Source organism: Heteronotia binoei, chromosome 4 (genome assembly GCF_032191835.1).
Source record: "Heteronotia binoei isolate CCM8104 ecotype False Entrance Well chromosome 4, APGP_CSIRO_Hbin_v1, whole genome shotgun sequence".
NCBI classification, from domain to species: Eukaryota; Metazoa; Chordata; class Lepidosauria; order Squamata; family Gekkonidae; genus Heteronotia; species Heteronotia binoei.
Window position 1 is genome coordinate 133,293,133 of NC_083226.1, and position 19,670 is coordinate 133,312,802.

A 19,670-nucleotide genomic window follows, 5' to 3' on the forward strand; every position below is an offset into this window, starting at 1 on the left:
GCCAAAGAATTTTGCAAAACATTCTTGTACATGTTTCTTAGTGACTTTCTCTCATCCTGGAACTATGCTACAAATCTCAGTTTGAGAGATGACCATACTGGCACTGCAGAGAGAAAAGGGAATTCTGTTACTTAACAGTAAGTTTTTGTTCTTTCTACTGGCAGTTGGGCAGTCTCACCCATCTTCGTAGATTAAGTGTTCCAGTTAGCAGACTGGCTTGTGTGCTGTTGCTTGTTAGGGATGGGATGTGGCTCACATTTAAGACTTTCTTCTGCAAACCTTTGTGCTCCAGATTCAGTTCCGCCTTCTCATGTAGCAGGTATTGGCAAGCCCTGGAGAGGTGCTGGCAGTCCAAATAAACCATATAAGGCTAGATGGACCGATAATCCAATGTGGCATACGTCATGTTTGCATGTTCATATGTGCACAGAAGTGTTAAAGCTAGTTAGGGGAACCCTGAGGAAATCCATTTTTCCTTAATTTTTTTTTCCTGAAATGTTTTATATTGATATTGGAACTGGTTTCAGCTTTAGTTCCTACAAACTGCTGAGAATGAACAGTTTTGTTTTCATACTGTTCTATCAAGTAAGACCTCCTCCTGCATGATGTCATAACTTCAAAGACCCTGTCTGCTACTAGGAGCAGTTCCTGTTGACAGACTGCCCTACTTCCACTGGTAACAAAAAGCCCTTCTCTCTCAACATCATCAGCACAATAAATCAGTGTGTTGTGGTCTGGAGAATATTATCCATTGTTTTCAGAATTTAAGCTGCCGTGAGGTACTCTAATTATTCCTTAGAAGGGTAAGAATTTACAAAATATCAGTATCTATCTGTGTATATGCTTCTGTGAAATACCAAAATGTGGATCTACCTTTCAGGGTGCATTTGGAGCACTTCAGAAGATTTGTGAAGATTCTGCTGAAATCTTAGATAGTGATATATTAGAGCGACCTCTCAATATCATGATTCCTAAATTTTTACAGTTCTTCAAGCACAGCAGCCCCAAAATAAGGTAACTGATAATGAAAGCCTTTCTCTCTCCCCCCCGCAATAGATTGATCAGCAAGATTTTTTTATGGAGAAACATTTTAAATGTTAACTTGAGTGCTACTGTCAGCTAACCATTTTCAAAGTCTTAGCTGAATGATACTCGTTTCCAGAGCCTTCATTTGTGATCATTTTGCTTTCACTAAGTGTTTCTTTTCATGTTGCATGGTACTAAAGATGTTACATGGAAGGCTAATTTCATTGGAGACTCATTAATTTCATTTCATTAGTTCCAATTAAGATAGGCTTGTAAGCCATTGGTATGGCCTATTAGACTGGGAAACTTTTCTAAGTAGAAATAAAAGGAATTTTTTTTTGTCCCCTGGAGACATTTGATAGGCAGATAATGGATGAGGGTAGGAAGGCAGGCTAGTAACATTTAGACTTGTTAGCAAGGGTAATTAATTTTCTTTTCATGTTATTCTCAGATAGTGTTCTGGCCTTGATTTTAGTGCCCCACACTGTGTGGTGGAAGTGCAGTGGTCTTCAGGCCTTGCTGTCTGAGCTCCTGCATACCTGCATTTTTGTTGCTATTTTCTGGGAGGTCCATGATTGCACATGCACAGAGAGCAAGGGTACCTCGTCTGTTTCTCATTGCATGGGCATTCAAAGGAGCAGAAGAATGATGGGGCTAGGTCACTCAGCAGATGGAAAGGATTTCTCCAGAGTTCTGACCTCTGACTTGTTCATCAGTAGTATACCTGTTGGTGCTTGTCTTGTTTTTCCAGCTCTTTTAGTCTCACAGTCTTGGCCTTTGCCCCTGTGAGAGTCCTTCTTATGTAAGTCTTGTGATTAGCAGGTCCATGTCTGGAAAGGTTCAAGACCACTGCTGTAGAGGTCAGTTCACCTGGTAGCTTTGATCCTGTCGCTTTATCTCAGCCTAACCTGAGGGCTGAGGAGAGGACTCTTGTCACCTCTCCCAGTAGCAAGCTGGAGAAGGAAAAGGAGCAGTTAAGAGCCATAGCTTGGGAGAAGAAAGGCCCCTTCTCTGTTGCTGAGGTTGTTTGGCAACTGCACTGGTTGGGGAAATTGTATCTAAAGAACTTGCTTTAGCAGACCATTTTAGGGTTGGAGAAGGTATTTTTTTCCAGTGTTGTGCCTTCTCCTCTCATCCCTGGTCTCTCCAGTAGACCTTCAGAGAAAGTGGAGCAGTTTGGGATCATTGCTATCTTAGCCTTCTTGTTTTGATTTTAGCTTAGTTTTTTATTGTGATCTTTTTGGTTTTAGAGCTTTGTAAACTGCACTGACTTGGATAGTCCAGGCTAGCCTGATCTTGTCAGATCTAGGAAGTGAAAGCAGGGTTGGTCATGGTCAGTCCTGGTGGAAGGGAGACCACCAAAGAATGACAGGATTATAATGGCTACCCACCTGTGAATGTCTCTTGTCTTGAAAACACCATGGGTTCACCATACGTCAGCTGTGACTGAATGGGGTGAGGGAAGCAGCTTTGGGTGCTGGTATTAATAGATAGGTGGAGTACAAATGTTCTGATGAATAGTGCTCAAGAAACTGCTCTCAAACCTTAGAGGAACTTTGGGCATGTGAACTGTGCTTGGGAAAGGAAATGTTTGAAATTGTTTGGATAAATCTAAAACTTTGGTTTTTAGGTGTTTTAAATGCATTCTGTGTTTTTACTTTCAGTGTATGATTCAGTTTTCCATAAAAAAATTATCTTTGTAGGTCCCATGCAGTTGCATGTGTCAACCAGTTTATCATCAGTAAGACTCAAGCCCTTATGATGCACATTGATGGATTTATTGAGGTAGGAGACTGTCTTTTCATTGCTTAATGCTAATGTGTGTAGGATTGGGGGAATTAAATTTTTTTTCTGATAAGGCTGTGCACTAGATTTGCAGACTTGTTTGAAAGGCTAACTAGTTGGATGTAAAACTCTGATTACATTCATTATATATGACAGACTTAAGTCTCTTGCCCCATCCACCTGACCTGCAGCAGTAGAAGAATGGAAATGGGGGAACTGTGAAGTCAGAAAATATGAAATCATAGCTCAGCATAGTTCTTCAGTGCATAGCGTTCTTTGCGGTCTGGCTCACATGTGGCTTGGCACCATGGCAACCTCATTTCTACCCTAATATAGCTTCAAAGAAACACCTTGATCCTTTCATTCATGTTGGTACTGTCCTTATTGGCTTCCCTCCTGCCACTTGACCATGATGCCTTTTTTGCTCAGTTTGACATTGAGTGGAATGGGCCCTGGCACAAAGATGGGCACAGTTATGGCTAAGGCAACATTATAGCCAAAAGGCTACTTGTAAGCACTGCTGATCAACAGAAACATTGTTCTAATTAAGGTGAGAAAGCTGTTCATCTGCTGTCCAAAACTAAACAGCCTTGGGTGGGGCAAGAACACAGACCAGGACACGTTCCTTGCTTAGCATTTTTGGGAAGGCTGGAAGTGGACATGAACTAGGAAAATGGAGGTTTGTCCTGGTTCATGGGATCACACAAACCACAAACCTTTATAAGCCTCCCTCTTTACTGAACTGGTTTGTTCATGAGGTTCATGATGTGATGGAAAGATCTGAAATCAGAAGAAATCCTTTCTGCTAGGGGTGGCTTCCCAAGGCCAGCAGAATGGAGTGGGGGATGAGATCCTTCTCTCCTTTCTGCTGGGGTGGCTCTCCAAGGCCAGCACAATGGAAGGGGCGGGGGGAGATCTTGGAAAAGCAAGTTAAATGGAATGTTCTCTTTAAATGGCTTTTGCATGCTACACTGCCCACAAGTGAAATCCAAGTGGCAAGTTCATCCAGAATTTGCCACTTGAACTTTACTCGTGGAGAGACTGCTAACATGAACTGCATGAACCTCTGTGAAAAACGCGGTCACATGACATTCAGCTCACAAACCGGGTGATTTTCATCACAAAACTAAGTTTGTGAGTTGGTTTGTGCCAATCCCTTACTCATCAGGATTTCTAATTCAGGCACTTTTAAAATAAGCTGATGTATTTGCTGCTTTTGCTTGGTATGTTTCTCATGGCCTTTGTAGATATTTGCTCCTTGTGTGCAATGCAACAACTGTACATATCTAACTTCCAGTTCCGGGTGGATTTCTCTGATGAAGGAGAGTTCCAGTCCCCCTAGTGTAGTGTAATATATTGATCGCAGACACTTTTCCACAAGAGACTGAATGTTGTCAGAATCAGGCATAGGACTGTCCAAGAAGAATTAGCTTACTTCTCCTTACTTTGATGAAGCATTTCCTTTTATTGAAGTGCAGCAAAATGTTTATATTAATATGATGGGAAGTCCTAATATACTATACTGATGTAATGTTGGGTACGTACCTACAAAGCATGCTCAATGCAGTTTATACAAAAATGATTAAACACTATATATAAAAATTAGAACAGAGAATTATAGAGCTCCAATTAACCATCAACTTTAAAACTCAGCCAGCAATTTAGAAGGCCCAGAAAACATCTAATGTAGAAACGATAGTATTTTGTCTATAAAATAGCTTAAGCTAGAGAAGTAGACTGCGCTCATCTCAAGAGCCTCCAGTTTCAAGTTCCAATTAATGTAGCACCTAAATGTATCTTCTTGGATACTTTGTGTTAACCATTTGTTGCGGAATCATGTCTGGAAGCATTTTATTTAGATACACAAACACTTTCCCTCCTCTAGTTAAACTGCTCCTATAAAGCAGCAAAAACTTGCTGCTGCAGCGTTCATTTCAAAGCCTACAGATACTAGCCTGCTCTTAAATCTGAAGAAGAAGATGATATTGGATTTATATCCCGCCCTCCACTCCGAAGAGTCTCAGAGCGGCTCACAATCTCCTTTACCTTCCTCCCCCACAACAAACACCCTGTGAGGTGGGTGGAGCTGGAGAGGGCTCTCACAGCAGCTGCCCTTTCAAGGACAACCTCTGCCAGAGCTATGGCTGACCAAAGGCCATTCCAGCAGGTGCAAGTGGAGGAGTGGGGAATCAAACCCGGTTCTCCCAGATAAGAGTCTGCACACTTAACCACTACACCAAACTGGCTCTCTGTACACTGTTTATATAACAAACAAAAAACCACACCATTTATATCCCTCCAAATAATGTGAACTATTCACATTGAAATAATCAAAATTTAACCTGGTAGATATGGGACACTGACTATTGGGATTTGTATAAAACAGTATTTACATTGTGATAGCTGTTGTGGTGTAATAGAGTGTTGGACTAGGATCTGGAAAACCCAGGTTCAGATCCCCATTCTGCTATGCAAAGTTGTTAGTTAATCTTGGGGCCAATCATACAGTCTGACCTGCCTCAGGATGGTAGTTGTGAGAGCCAAATGGAGGCAAGGAAAATTATATATGTTCCCCTGTGCTCCTTTGACGAAACGTGGGCTAAGAATGAACTATATAAGTGAACAAAATATTTGCTTTCCCTTAACAGAATCTGTTTGCACTGGCTGGGGATGAGGAGCCTGAAGTACGTAAAAATGTTTGTCGGGCTCTGGTGATGCTGCTTGAAGTTCGAATGGACCGCTTGCTTCCCCATATGATTAGTATTGTGGAGGTAACTTTTACAGTTCACTTAGAAGGTGAAGGGATAGAATTAGGCTTCTTCTGTGCATTTAAGGATTGTGAGGTAGAGATGTGAGTAGGGTAAAATTTAGAGTCTTCCAAAACACATTATATTGTTTTCTTCTATGGCAAGGATCCACACTTTCCTGAATATTCTTTCTTGTACCTGTTAGTATGAAACGTGAAGGAAGAAAACTATATTGCCTGTGGCTATGTAAAATGTGTTCTTCAGAATGATTTTTAATGGCCTTTTGTATTTCTGTGTGTTGTTGGTTCCTTGTCCATCATTTGCATAAAGTGTGGATACTTGAGTACCTTGATTGAATACTCTAATTACTTTCTAAGGCTTAAAAAACACCCAGCATCAGTTAGTAGAAGACGAACTGCTGGTTCCCATATGTGAGAGCTGTTTTCCTGTTTTCTCCATGCACCATTTCTAGTATATGGGATCATGTGGAGAAATGTTACTTATAAATTGAGCAGTGGATATCTGTATTCTGTAACGAATGTACTTTATTCAGAATGAAGTGTGCTTCTAGCACATGAAAGCTTACATTATGAATAAAAGTTTGTTGGTCTTAAAGGTGGAAGTTGACTCCTACTTCGTTCTGTTGCTTCAGACCAACATGGCTATGACCATTTTTGCAGTCATAGAAGTGCATATTAGACCCACAAGATATCTCATGGAGAAAAAAGAAGTGACAGATTCACTTACATGAGCCAGCTCCAATCTTTGCTCTCAAAGCATACTTGGAGACGGGGGGAGAGAACCCTGAAGTCAGATAAATAAAATATTTTTAAGAATCATTGGGGGTTGCATTAAACATGCCACCAGTTGCCAAGAGATAATATCAACACTTCATGATCTTCTTCGTGGTCTCTGTGCAGTCCCACGCATGGGTTTTCCTGCTGGGACGAACCCAACCTTGGAGAATTCAAAGCTAGCCTAGGCGTTTATTTTGGCGCGCGTTCCCTCCCGCTCTGGGGAGCAGGCATCCACTGCGCATGCCTGGAGCAAGGGGACAGCGCTCCACCCACCCAGTTTCTTTCTAACCGCCGCCCGGGATAGTCCTTCCTCGCTGCGTCACCTTCGTCAACCTAGCCTTTTACCTCATCCTTACCTTATCCGTGACTGACCTCTGTTCGAACTTCACTTCCTTTTCTTCTACTGGTATCATATAATATATATATCTTTACCCGCTTTCTATCTTCTTACTTCCTTTCCCTACCCCCCCCCCCGGGCGTATGGAAGGAAAAGATCTAAAAATCACTTTTAAAAAGTGTACTTGCTGTGAGACGAAAATCCCATAGTCCGACGGCCATTCGCTGTGTTTGTTTTGTTTGGGGGAGGCCCACGGAATGGACACTTGCGTCCATTGTATCCAGTTCGGAAAGCAGGCCAGAAAGAACCGCGCCGTGAGACTGAAGAGTCACCTCTTGGAATCCTCTCTGCGACCTACTATGTCGCATTCTTCTGGGCCCCAAAGATCACCGCCTTCCCTAACTCCTCAAAGGGACGCGGCGAAACCGGCAGCTTCAGTGGCCTCGGCTCCCAGTAAGCCTAAGTCCAGGAAACATACCAAAAAATCCCACGAATCCAAGAAAAAACACTTGGAATCGTCATCCAAGGGCCACCAGGAACCGAGAGACACACCGAAGTCGACTCCACCGGATCCCAGAACTTCTGACGTCGCGGCTCCAATGGTGGCCCCGCACTGAAATCGCCTCCAACTCCAGTCTCAATACCGATGGACAGGATCAAAGAAGTTATTCGAATCCAGTCCCATTTGCCATCGCCGTCCATCCACGAGTCCATGCCTGAACACTTCCTAACTGAGGAGCCGGCAGAATTGTCAACCCAGATGCAAGAACACCAGCTTGACCTACACTCCTTCCGGGATGTGACCGCACCACAGAGATTCAAGGATGCCACCGTATCTCCGCTGCAAATAGAATCCCCTCGACACCGGGAACCCTGGACTTATCGGTACCGAGAAAGATCCCCTAGCAGAGAGAGAGATAGAGAGTTGCACTCCCATCGATACCACGAAAGATCTGCAAGTCGGGACAGAGATCGTTACTGCTACTAAAGTAGGTCTCGATCTCCATCTAGATCTCCATATAGGTGCTGCTACACGCCCTCGAGATCCCCTTCGGTTGATTACCATCACCACCAATACCCTCGGTACCGTAACGAACGATACCAAGAGGCATGACCCCGGTACCGTGATGACTCTTCTCAACCTTGATGCAGAGGAATCGCTCAGCCGCACCATGATCCAACATCACCAACGCCTTCGACTTCAAAGCAACCTTCTGAACAACCAAGTCAACCTAAGACGAAGCCTCTGCCTTCGGTACCGAACTTACCCGTGATGCCTGATGCCCCAGAAGAGGAGTCTGAAGCTGAAACTTCTGAATCATCGCATTCAGTCTCCTCTCCAGCATCAGCAGCGTCCGATATTGCTAAGCCAGCCGAGCTGTCCCCTTCAGAAGGAGCAAAATCTTATTTGGACTTAATTTCTAATATGGCTACCACACTGAATATCAAATTGACAACTGATCTCCCTAAAATATTGGATGTAGTCCACGACTTGGTTCACGCCGATCTACCTGCTGGATCTTCTCTACCAATGTTACCAGTCCACCTTGAAGCCGTGAAAGAAGCCTGGGATAAGCCAGCCTCCATCCCTCCTACATCAAAACGTGTAGAATCTCTATACAAGATTCATGCACCGAAATCCAAGTTCCTGTTTAACCATCCTGCTCCACATCAACTGCCTGGAGCTTCTAGCATTCCACAGAGCACTCAAGTCCTTCCTGCCATCACGTCACATCCAAGTAACATCAGACAATGTGGCGACTGTGTTCTATATCAACCAACAGGGAGGGACTGCATCCACCCGCCTCTGCAAAAGAGCTCTAGCCCTTTTGTATTGGAGCATCGCACATGACATACACCTCACAGCTGTACACTTACCAGGGTTCCAGACAACCCAAGTGGACACCCTGAGTCGACAACTCGTCAACGACCACGAATGGACACTCGAGGACATACCTTCAACCAGTCTTCAAGGACTTTGGAGTCCCCCTTATTGATGTCTTTGCCTCTCCAGACAATGCCCAATGCACCCGCTTCTATATGCGAGGCCCCCCCTCGATCCAATCTGCGGAGGATGCCTTCCTCCAGCAATGGGACGGACCACTTCATTTTCTGTTCCCGCCCATTCCACTAATAACAAAGACACTTCAAAAGATCCAACTGGATCAAACCAACTGCATACTAGTCACACCATGGTGGCCCTGTCAACCTTGGTTTACAGCCCTCCTCGTCCTCTCCAACAGCGTATTCCACTGCTTCCCTCAAGCTCGGGATCTCCTTTCACAACAGAATGGCAAGGTCCTACATCATGACCCAGGTCGTCTCCGACTGACCACATGGAGGATCAGTTTTCCGACTTCCCTGAGGAAGTCAGACACATCCTATTAAATGCCAGATAACCATCAACTAGGAAGTCTTACGCCCTGAAGTGGAAGCGGTTCACTAACTACGCTACCCACCACAAATTCCATCCAGCATCATCTTCTATATCACAAATTCTATCATACACCCTTTCTCTCTCAGAATCCAGTCTTACCTATTCATTGCCGAAAGTGCATTTGGCAGCCATCTCGGCCTTCCATCCCATATAGAAGGACGCACAGTATTTTCCCATCCTGCTGCAAAATCATTCCTTAAGGGCATTCTACATCTTCAGCCACCAATCCATCAATTATACCTTACCTGGAGCTTATCCTTAGTCCTAAGTCAACTAATGAAGCCTCCCTTTGAGCCAATGGCATCTATCCCACTACACCTTTTATCATGGAAAACAGCACTGCTAGTGGCACTTACATCCGGCAAAAGGGCCAGCGATATATGCGCCTTTCGAGCAGACCCCCCCTACACTGTCTTCCACCATGACAGGGTAGTTTTACGACCTGACCCCCACCTTTCTCCCGAAGGTGGTGTCACCCTTCCATTTACAAAAAATGACTACATTACCGTCTTTCTTTCAAAACCCTTCTGACAGGGGCCAAAGAACTCTGCACAATCTTGATGTACGTTGAGCCCTTGCTTATTATATAGACAGAACGGGTCCTTTCCGTAAAGACTTGAGACTTTTCGTAGCTTATGGAACCCACAAAAACGGACAAAGAATCTCTACCCAGAGACTTTCTAAATGGCTGGTGGCCGTCATTGCACTATGCTATCAACTGGCTAAGCAAGCTGCCCCAGAACACCTACGAGCTCACTCTACAAGAGCTCTTTCTACGTCTTCTGCCTTCTCCAGAGGCGTGCCTATGGAAGACATCTGTGCTGCTGCAGTTTGGTCTTCTACATCTACGTTCGCCACGCACTATGCAATAGATGTTCGTGCACGGCGAGACTCGTCCTTTGGGCAGGCTGTACTCCGCTCCATCTTTGATTGAAGCCTGCAGTCTCTCCATCGGTAAGTGCAGTTCCACTCTTATCTGGACGTTCTTGACTGATATGCATGTCTAACCTCTAAAGTTTCTTTTCAGAACCAGCACCCACCTCCGTGCAGTTCAGCTTATCAGTCACCCATGTGTGGGACTGCACAGAGACCACGAAGAAGATAAACAGGTTGCTTACCTGTAACTTATGATCTTTGAGTGGTCATCTGTGCAGTCACACACGCCCACCCAGCCATCCCCGCTGCTGGTTTCTTAAGTTGATCTACACCTATACTACTACTTTACAGCGGTGTGAAAGAAATTGGGTGGGTGGAGCGCTGTCCCCTTGCTCCAGACATGCGCAGTGGATGCCTGCTCCCCAGAGCGGGAGGGAACGCGCGCCAAAATAAACGCCTAGGCTAGCTTTGAATTCTCAGATGTCGGGTTCGTCCCAGCGGGAAAACCCATGTGTGTGACTGCACAGATGACCACTCGAAGATTATAAGTTACAGGTAAGCAACCTGTTTTTTTCTCTTTGGCACTGTCAAACAGCAGCAAAGATAGTAGGGAGAAAATACAAGAAAGTGAAGACAATATAATCTCATCAACTTTGATTTATATGCTGATTTCAGTTTCTCCAACATCATCTGAGTATATGCTGTAGATTACAAAAAATTATGTGCAATGGGGCAAGAAAATAAATGCCAAAAGATTATTACCTTAAATAAGGTTAAGGTATATGCAGAATATGGCGCTGTAGACGGTAGGAAGCAAACTTTTACCAAAATGACCCTGCTTCTTGGTTAACTTGATGTTACTTTTGAAGTTTGGAAATACTTATTGTATTATTTATGTCCATCTTCCACACTGAGACTCAAGGTGGAGGACACACAGGTCAGTCAGTAAAATCAACAAAATGGGACAGTCAGTAAAAAATGAAAAGGATTTGGGTTGTTGAACCAACCAGAAGTCTAAAGCAGAACGGAAACAAAGCATAAGTGTTAACATGACACATATGATGCAAAATTACATAGTTCAATCCAAACCGCAGCAGTTTATTTACAGTAGAGTTGACAAAGGTCATCTTGTTTCAGTGTTGCATATTCTGAGGCCAGCATCCTCAGTTAGTCCTGGATACCTACAGTGTTTATTGATCAGTAATAAGGGAAATATACAAACCTAGTGGAATCATAATATATTAAAGTACTGTGGCACTTGAATACTGTTCATGACAGAATGAATACTATTCAGCTGCTGTGAAATCAAAATATTACTTTAAAGAGATGAATATAAGGCAAAAGAAACTAACTGTGGTGGTCATTCTTCGTGTACACTTTCCACTTCTGAAGTAGCATCTATGACCTATAGTTCCAAACCAAGATTAGAATGGTATGATCCCCTTGTGATGTGTGCATTTCTGTATTAACTTGTATTAATTACTTTGTGTGAATTGCTGTATTAACTTGTATTAAATACTTTACTTGAATGAGTAACACACGTTTTCATTTATCTTGGTGCTCTGTGTAGTACATGCTGCAAAGGACACAGGACCAAGATGAAAATGTGGCTTTGGAGGCTTGTGAGTTTTGGCTAACTTTGGCCGAGCAGCCCATTTGTAAAGATGTGCTGTGTCGGCATCTTACCAAGTAAGTTTATTTTTTAATATTCTACTGACAAATCAATAACATATATTAGTCTTGCTCTCAGTGCCTTTAAAAATCGTTATATGGATTTTCTTTTATATGAGCCAAACCTTGTCATAATGTTTTTGTGCTTTGGGCAGTAGTTTAATTGATAAGTGGTATATTTTGGTGGTGCTGTAGTTTGTGCAGAGTAGAGAGACAGGTATATCTGTTTAGGTGCAGCCAAGGAGTGCTGTCACTGCCTCACTTTCTCGTCCATAGAAGGTAGAAGTATGTTGTCTTGTCTTGGTCCACTATCTTCCCTTTTACCAAATGTCAGACACTTTAGCGTACAGTTCCTATATTGGCAGGGTGCAGTCTAAAGGGAAAAGAGAAAAGTTGAAACACTTATTTAAAACTGTGGTAATAGCCAGATGGTATGTTTTAAGCTTAATTTTGACCATGAAACACAGCTGTTGTTATCTTCTGGAAAGTGTATGATTGCTTGTATGTATATAATTTAGCATACTTCCATCCAAATGCAACATTTACATTGTTTATGTTTCATCTGCATAGGCTCTTGGAAACTTGCACAAATGGCACATATTCGACCTGTACAGTGCAAGCTGCACTGGTTACCGTTTGAGAACTGGATCAGATTCAAGGTTCTGGTGCTTACCTTCAAGGCCCTTAATGGTCTGGGACCAATGTTTCCTCTAAGCTGAGTTAGTGTGAACTAGCTCATACTTTTTTAGCCTACAACTCACACATTCAGGAAAAATGGCCCCAGAGCAGAGGTGGCCAGACTGTGGCTTGGGAGTCACATGTGAATCTTTCACACCTATCATGTGGCTTTCAAAGCCCCCACTGCCCTGGTGGCAGCATTGGAGAAGGCATTTGGCTCTTTAAAATCACTTTTCCCAGTCAAGTCAGTCATCAGCTTGGATAATCCATGAAAAGTTAAAGTTGCTTTCTTTCCATCTTCCTCTCCCTATCTATTTTCTCCCTCCCTCCCCATTGCTGTCTTGCAGCTCTCAAACATTTGGCATTTATTCTATGTGGCTCTTACATTCAGCAAGTTTGGCCACCCCTGCCCCAGAGCAAACTAATTTTTGCAGTAGCTCATTAAGTAGATTTTTTCTCACAAAACTCCAAACCTTAGAGGGAGTATTGTCTGGGATCCATGTATCTTTGGGACCACCTTTCCTGGTATACCCTCTGAAGAGCGTTAGTGTCCGCTGAGAAGAACTTGCTTGTGATCCCCAGTCCGAGAGATATCCTTCTGTCCTCGACCAGGGCTTTTAGTGCCCCGGCCTCAACCTTGAGGAACACTCTGCTGACCAATATCCATGCCCTGCAGGGCTTGAAGCCTGTAAGGCAGAGATATTCCCTCAGGCATTTGGTTGACAACAGCAACAGTGTCCATCTGTCTGGCACTCCTCCCCCTCTTTCCATGAGATGGTAGCACAACTAGAAATTCAACCACCATCTATTTAATTTTGAATTGCTATTGGAATTTTATTAGATTTTAATGTTTTTAACTGTATGTTTTAGTATGTCATTGTATACCCCCCCGAGCCCTTTTAGGGAATGGGCAATATAAAAATTGAATTAAATAAATAGAATTATGTGGTGCCATGTGAGTTAGCCCAATTTTTGCATACCTACCATTTTTGTGACTGAAGTCACAGTTGTACTTAAGTGGAAACTGCGGCAATAAGATTTTGACTCTTCTAATTGGAATTCAACAATTAATAGAAGTCTTTGCTTCATAGGTTGATACCTGTTTTAGTGAATGGCATGAAATACTCAGAAATAGATATAATTCTGCTAAAAGTAAGTATCAGTTTTTTGCCCCATGGAAGAAGTGCTACTTAAATATTAATGGGTTAGGTTAAGTACTTTATTAAAAGTCATTTTTGTGTTTCTTACCTATACATGCCCAAAATGTAACTTCCTTTCAGTTTGTTCATAAAAGGGGCTGCGCAGTTTTTAACAGGGTTTGCATAAAGCCCAAAAAAACAGCTGAGCAGGGGGGAGCAGCTTGATCCTTGTTGCTCAGCTGCTTCAAGCTGTTGTCTGCAATCCCTTTAAGTTGGATGCTGGACTAGAGTGTTTCCCTGCCACACAGCTCTTTTGGATTGTCTTTTGCAGGATTGCCCAAAACAGATGACCAGGGAGTGCTTCCCCACCACTCAGTTGTTTCTGTGGTTTTTGGGGGCAGGGAAGCAGAAAGCAGGGCTTTAAAGGGACTCAGAGTCCTTTTATGCTCCAACTATGAACTGTTCTGGAAGTTTGTTGGAAGTTCATGATGGTGAACCTGTGATGAGAATTTGTGAATCTCAAAAAGGGCAAAAATTGTCACGAATTTTTCTTTGGGGTTCAGTTCGGTTCATGCCCATCTCTATTAATTATCATTATGTTTAAAAAATACTTCTAATCTGTTGTGTTCCAAAAACTCTAGGACATGTAAGAGAACTTAATGGCCCATCCAGCTTTTAAGATATAAATATCAAAACACTGTTAATTGTTTTTGAAAAGACGGGGGGAATTCTTGAGAATTGAGTGTGTCTCTAGATTCTGCTGTTTCATTTCTGGTAACAGGGAGATGTTGAAGAAGATGAAGCCATCCCAGACAGTGAACAAGATATAAGGCCCCGATTTCACCGATCACGGACAGTAGCTCAGCAGCATGAAGAAGATGGTATTGAGGAGGAGGAGGAGGAGGAGGATGAACTTGATGATGATGATACAATTTCTGACTGGAATTTAAGTAAGTCAGATTTCTGTATGAAAGACTGTAAAATCAAAATAGGTGCCTGGTCTCTCTGCTTGTCCTTCCTCCTGCCCTTTTGAAAGCTTCAGTCATTGTTCTGAAGGTAGAAACTCGTATCATATGAGATCCACTAGTGAAGCAGAGACTGCAGAGCAGCACTTCCTTATTTTCCTTTTCAGCTGCAATGTACTTAGCCCACTGAAATTTTGTTCCTGATTCCTGACAGTCATTGGACAGTCATTTTAACTTGTGGCCACTTTTGGATTCAGACACATTTTGGTGGATGTAACCACAAAATAGCTGGCACAGAAGACACAGCAACCATAGGAAGTCAAGATACGAAGCTGTGATTAACTCTTTTTATCTTTTCAGTACTTCTGGTAGACACTCTAGTTATTAAGATGCCCTTTAAAATGAACATAAGTCATGTAGCAAAGATCCTTGGGCTGTTATGGCAGCTGTGGAGCATTGATGTTTTTCAGTTGGAAGACCTGCTAGGCAAAAGTCCCAACCTCTCACTTCCTAAAAACACTTGATCCCTCTCAAAAACACTTGGCAGGCACCAGGAAAGGTGTCTATATAGGTGCCTTGGAGCCCATGACACCACACTGGGGTACCCAACATAAGGGGGCAATCTTGTTTTAAAAATCCTTCCAAACCCTGCCACTATGTGAGACAGGATGCTGGACTAGATGGACCATTGTGTCTGATGCAGCAGGACTCTTGTGCTCTTCTGTATGTAACTCTTCTGCAGCTTGACCACAAATTGAATATTTCTTCTGAGATTTTGCCGTTTAAATAGGTATGAAAATTATTTTTTCAACATAAAATTACAGTCTTTAGTCATTGTGGCTAAAATAGGTAAAGTGGATAAAATATAATAATGAGTTCTTTGTCATGGTTTGTGTGCTTTAGAGATGTTTGCTACAGGTCTATTGCACCTGTAAAATTTTTGGTACTTCAGAAAAATCCTGGATCCATACACTGGTACAGTATTCAGATCTGGAATTTTTCAGGAATCCCGATTTTTGGGGGGGTTCAATAGACCCAATAAGAAAAATACCAGTTTAAAAAAACCCAAAAAGCCAGCCGAATCCTGGGGCTGGCTTAACTTCTCCTGCAGCCCGCTTTAAACTGCTGCAGAAAAAACCAGCGCAGCATCTGCATGCCACAGGGAGGTTACTTCCCGTGGCAGGCTGATCCTGGCTTGGATGGCTTCTTTTGCAACCTGGTTTAAACCATGCCACTTTATACTTTAAAGAGACTGCAGTAGAAGCCCAACAAAGAGCTGAGAGGTAAGAGTAATCTGTTACTGCCTCTCCACCATTTTCAGACCTAGCGGTGATTCCCAAATATATATTTATTTTTTCGGGACACCCCCCCCACCCCCCAGGTTCTCCCAAGAAAATCCAGATACATTTGGGAAGCTGAAATATACAGGTACATTTTCGGTTTGGGTAGATTTGAAAGCACAGCCCTAGTGTGCTTCACCCTAATAGTATCTTGAGCCTGCATTCACAACTTTTGAGAGTATTCACAAACTTTGAAAGAGAGACGCTAGAGAAGTTCCACAGGCCCTGTATGATGGAGTGCACCCATCCTGACAGGCAGAGAAGTACTTACTTCCCCAATTCTTTGCTCACTACAGTAGGAACATTGTGAAGGATTTCTGTCTTGCAAAATCATATGGTAGGCTGTAGCCAACTACATATGCAAAAAAGTGGTTCCTCAGACTGTGGCCTTTCCCACCCGTGTTTACTCTTGGCCTTGATTGACACAGTTTCTTCAGTGGCTGTTTCAAAATTTGCACTGTATTACAGTAGATAAGATGGTCATTAGTCCAAGAGGATGCCTTATTGAGGACAGGACATCTTCTGTGTTTCCCCATTGCCAAAGACACTTTGCAATATTAAGAAAGAAGGAAATTGTAGCCTTCTCACTTCAGTTTAGCTGAGGCAGATATGGTTTGCACCCGTTTCACACTTTGAGAGGGCACAGTTTGTTCATTTTCCTCTTTTCAAAGGTAAGATTGTCCATCTGGACATGGAATAGCTGTACCTCATGGCAGTAGAGAGTTTACATCCATCCTTCACCAAAGACAGTTTTTAAATCTTACTACTTTAAGTTGCTAACAATACTGTGCATGGGGTTGAGCTCCCATGTCTGAAAGCACAAAATGAGCACTTGAATGCCAGATAATTGGCAATTAGGGTAATTGGAGACCTTATAACATTGCCACAAGGCAAACCAAACGTTAGAGAATTAGAGATAGGCTGTGAGGCATTTGCGAAATATTTTGCAGATAAAATCTCGTCACTCCGCCAAGACCTGCCTATCACAGATACAGTAAGTGAAACTGAGGCTCCGCGCCTGTCTTCGGATTTAATGCTGGACCACTTTGCCCCTCTCAGCCTGGAAGAAGTCGATGGAATCCTCTCTGCTGCTCGCCCAACAACATGCGATCTGGACCCTTGTCCCTCTTGGCTGATTAAATCTTGCCAGAGGGAGCTTAGATGTCCTTTACGGGACATCATAAATAGATCCCTCTTAGAGGGGCGTTTCCCAATACCTTTGAAAGAGGCCTTGGTCCGCCCCCTCCTGAAAAAATCTACAACAGACCCAGCCGAATTGGCAAACTACCGACCGGTGTCTAATTTACCATTTTTAGGTAAAATTATTGAGAGGGCAGTGGCGTTGCAGCTACAGAGATTTCTAGATGATGCTTCTGTCCTAGACCCGTGTCTGGTTTCCGACCGGGCCACGGGACGGAGACGGTCCTGGTCGCCTTGGCAGATGACCTCCAGCGGCAACTGGATCGAGGCGGTATAGCAGTGCTGATGTTACTAGAACTGTCGGCTGCATTTGATACGTTCGACCATCGGCTACTGATCCACCGCCTCACCGACATAGGGGTTAGGGGGTTGGCCTCACAATGGCTCTCCTCCTTCCTCATGGGTCGGGGACAAAGGGTGGCGATTGGGGGTGAACGATCCCAGAGGCACACACTGGATTGTGGGGTGCCTCAGGGAGCAGTTCTCTCCCCGATGTTATTTAACATCTATATGCGCCCCCTTGCCCAGATTGCCCGGAGGTTTGGGCTGGGTTGTCATCAATATGCAGATGGCACCCAGCTCTATCTGCTAATGGACGGCCGGTCCGCCTCTGCCCCGGGGAACCTGGATCAGGCCTTACAGGCTGTTGCAACGTGGCTTAGACTGAGTGGGCTGAAGTTGAACCCAGCGAAGACAGAGGTTCTCTGTGTGGGTCATGGCACTCTGGGGAAGGAAATATCTCTCCCGAACTTCGACGGTGCGCCGCTGAAGGCGGCGCAGTGGGTGAAGAGTCTGGGTGTTTTACTGGAGCCTTCACTATCAATGGAGGCCCAGATAACAGCCACTGCCAAGTCAACATTCTTCCATCTGAGGCGGGCGAGGCAGCTGGCCCCTTTCCTAGAGCATCAGGACCTAGCAACGGTGATCCATGCGACGGTCACCTCAAGATTGGACTACTGTAACGCCCTCTACATGGGGCTGCCTCTGTGCCGGACCCAGAAGTTACAACCAGTGCAGAATGCGGCGGCCAGGCTGTTGCTTGGTCTCCCAAGATGGGAACATATACGGCCGGGGCTACGCGAACTGCACTGGTTACCGATTGTATACCGGGTCCAGTGCAAAGTGCTGGTCATTACCTTTAAAGCCCTATATGGCTGAGGACCGGCCTACCTGAAGGACCGTCTCTCCCCGTACGAGCCCCAGAGAGCACTGAGGTCAGTAGGAAAAAACAGATTGACTACCCCTGGGCCAAAAGAAATCAAACTCCAGAACACCCGCACACGGGCCTTTTCTTCTGCGGCCCCATATCTTTGGAATCAGCTCCCAGAGGAGGTGCGGGCCCTGCGGAACCTCAGATCAGTTCCGCAGGGCCTGCAAGACCACCCTCTTTAAACTGGCGTTTATGAATAGCTGAATTACAAGTGCACAACAAAGAAATATCCGCCATCAATACCAACTGATAGATATAGCGCCAACGATAATATTATGGTTAGATTTAACTCAATTAAATGTAATTCAATTTAATGTAATTAATTAATAATGGCTTTTAATTAATGTATTAACTGGTTTTTAAGGTTAATTTAATGTTTATTAATGTAATGGTTTATTAATGTACTGTTGTTTTCTGTTGTTGTTAGCCGCCCTGAGCCTGCTTTGGCGGGGGAGGGCGGGATACAAATAAAATTTTACTTACTTACAGATACAAGATAAGCAGCCTGTTTTTAGAAAGCTTGTGAAATATTCCTATGACTTATTTTTTATTTAGTTTCTAACTAAAATGTATTCTCACACACACACATATTTTTAGGGAAGTGTTCTGCTGCTGCCCTTGATGTACTTGCCAATGTATTCCGTGATGAATTGCTGCCACACATTTTGCCCCTTCTGAAAGAATTGCTTTTTCATCCAGAATGGGTGGTCAAAGAATCAGGCATCCTAGTTCTAGGAGCAATTGCTGAAGGTAAGCCAATGTTTGGGTTACATGGCTAGTGTTTTATAATCTCAAATGTACCTTACATTTGTGGTTACCACTGTTAGCCTTCTAGTTTAATCCATAAATTGTGTCCCTGTTTCTAAGCCAAGAATGTGTAACAAAACATTTATTCTTGTAGGAGACCCAAAAGAGCTTTACTTAAACTGGCCTGATGCTCCTATAAAGAAAGTGACTTTCCAGGCAAGGGCTAATTAATCTGTGTTGGGATTCAAAGATGCCTTCAATCAAGAAGGTTCTTCAACGCTTGTATGTGGGAGTATCTCAAGCTGCATCTCCTTCATTGTTTTTGAGGATGCCCAGACAACCAGATTTTTTTTTCTTGGTAGTGTTGTGTGGGGCTTTATAAGAAAGGAGCAGGTAAAGGTGCAGTCCTTGAGCAAAAGATTTCCTTGAAATGTTTTGGGATCCAACCCATCTTCGCTATTTCCTCCACTAAGAAACATACATTGAAGTACATTGGCTTTTCTCCATGTGCATTTTTCTATACAGGGATCCACATGAAAATTATGTTTGAATTGGTCCTGTGAATGTTTGTCACCTAAGTTTTCTAGACTGATTTCAGAAGAATATTTCCTCCAAATTAGTTAGGTGGATTAGATTTCATATAAACCATATAGTGGTCTTTTCACTAGAAAGTGTGTGAATAGAAACATCTTCATGTGCAGAGTGCACAGTTAAA

The 19,670-nt window shown here is 43.5% G+C and overlaps 1 protein-coding gene across 3 annotated transcripts in view; it reads left to right on the forward strand.

Annotated features, from left to right (window-relative positions):
- LOC132569575 (transportin-1) overlaps positions 1-19,670 on the forward strand; it is a 119,833-nt gene that overhangs the window by 45,363 nt on the left and 54,800 nt on the right. For all 3 annotated transcript variants that reach the window (XR_009555275.1, XM_060235790.1, XM_060235789.1), the window contains 7 exons: positions 881-1,014; positions 2,730-2,811; positions 5,460-5,582; positions 11,576-11,694; positions 13,446-13,506; positions 14,275-14,443; positions 18,806-18,958. Coding sequence is in view for 2 of the 3 variants with exons in the window: in XM_060235790.1 (XP_060091773.1) it covers positions 881-1,014; positions 2,730-2,811; positions 5,460-5,582; positions 11,576-11,694; positions 13,446-13,506; positions 14,275-14,443; positions 18,806-18,958 (841 nt within the window). In the remaining variant the exon portion in view is untranslated. The remainder of the gene's footprint in view (positions 1-880; positions 1,015-2,729; positions 2,812-5,459; positions 5,583-11,575; positions 11,695-13,445; positions 13,507-14,274; positions 14,444-18,805; positions 18,959-19,670) is intronic.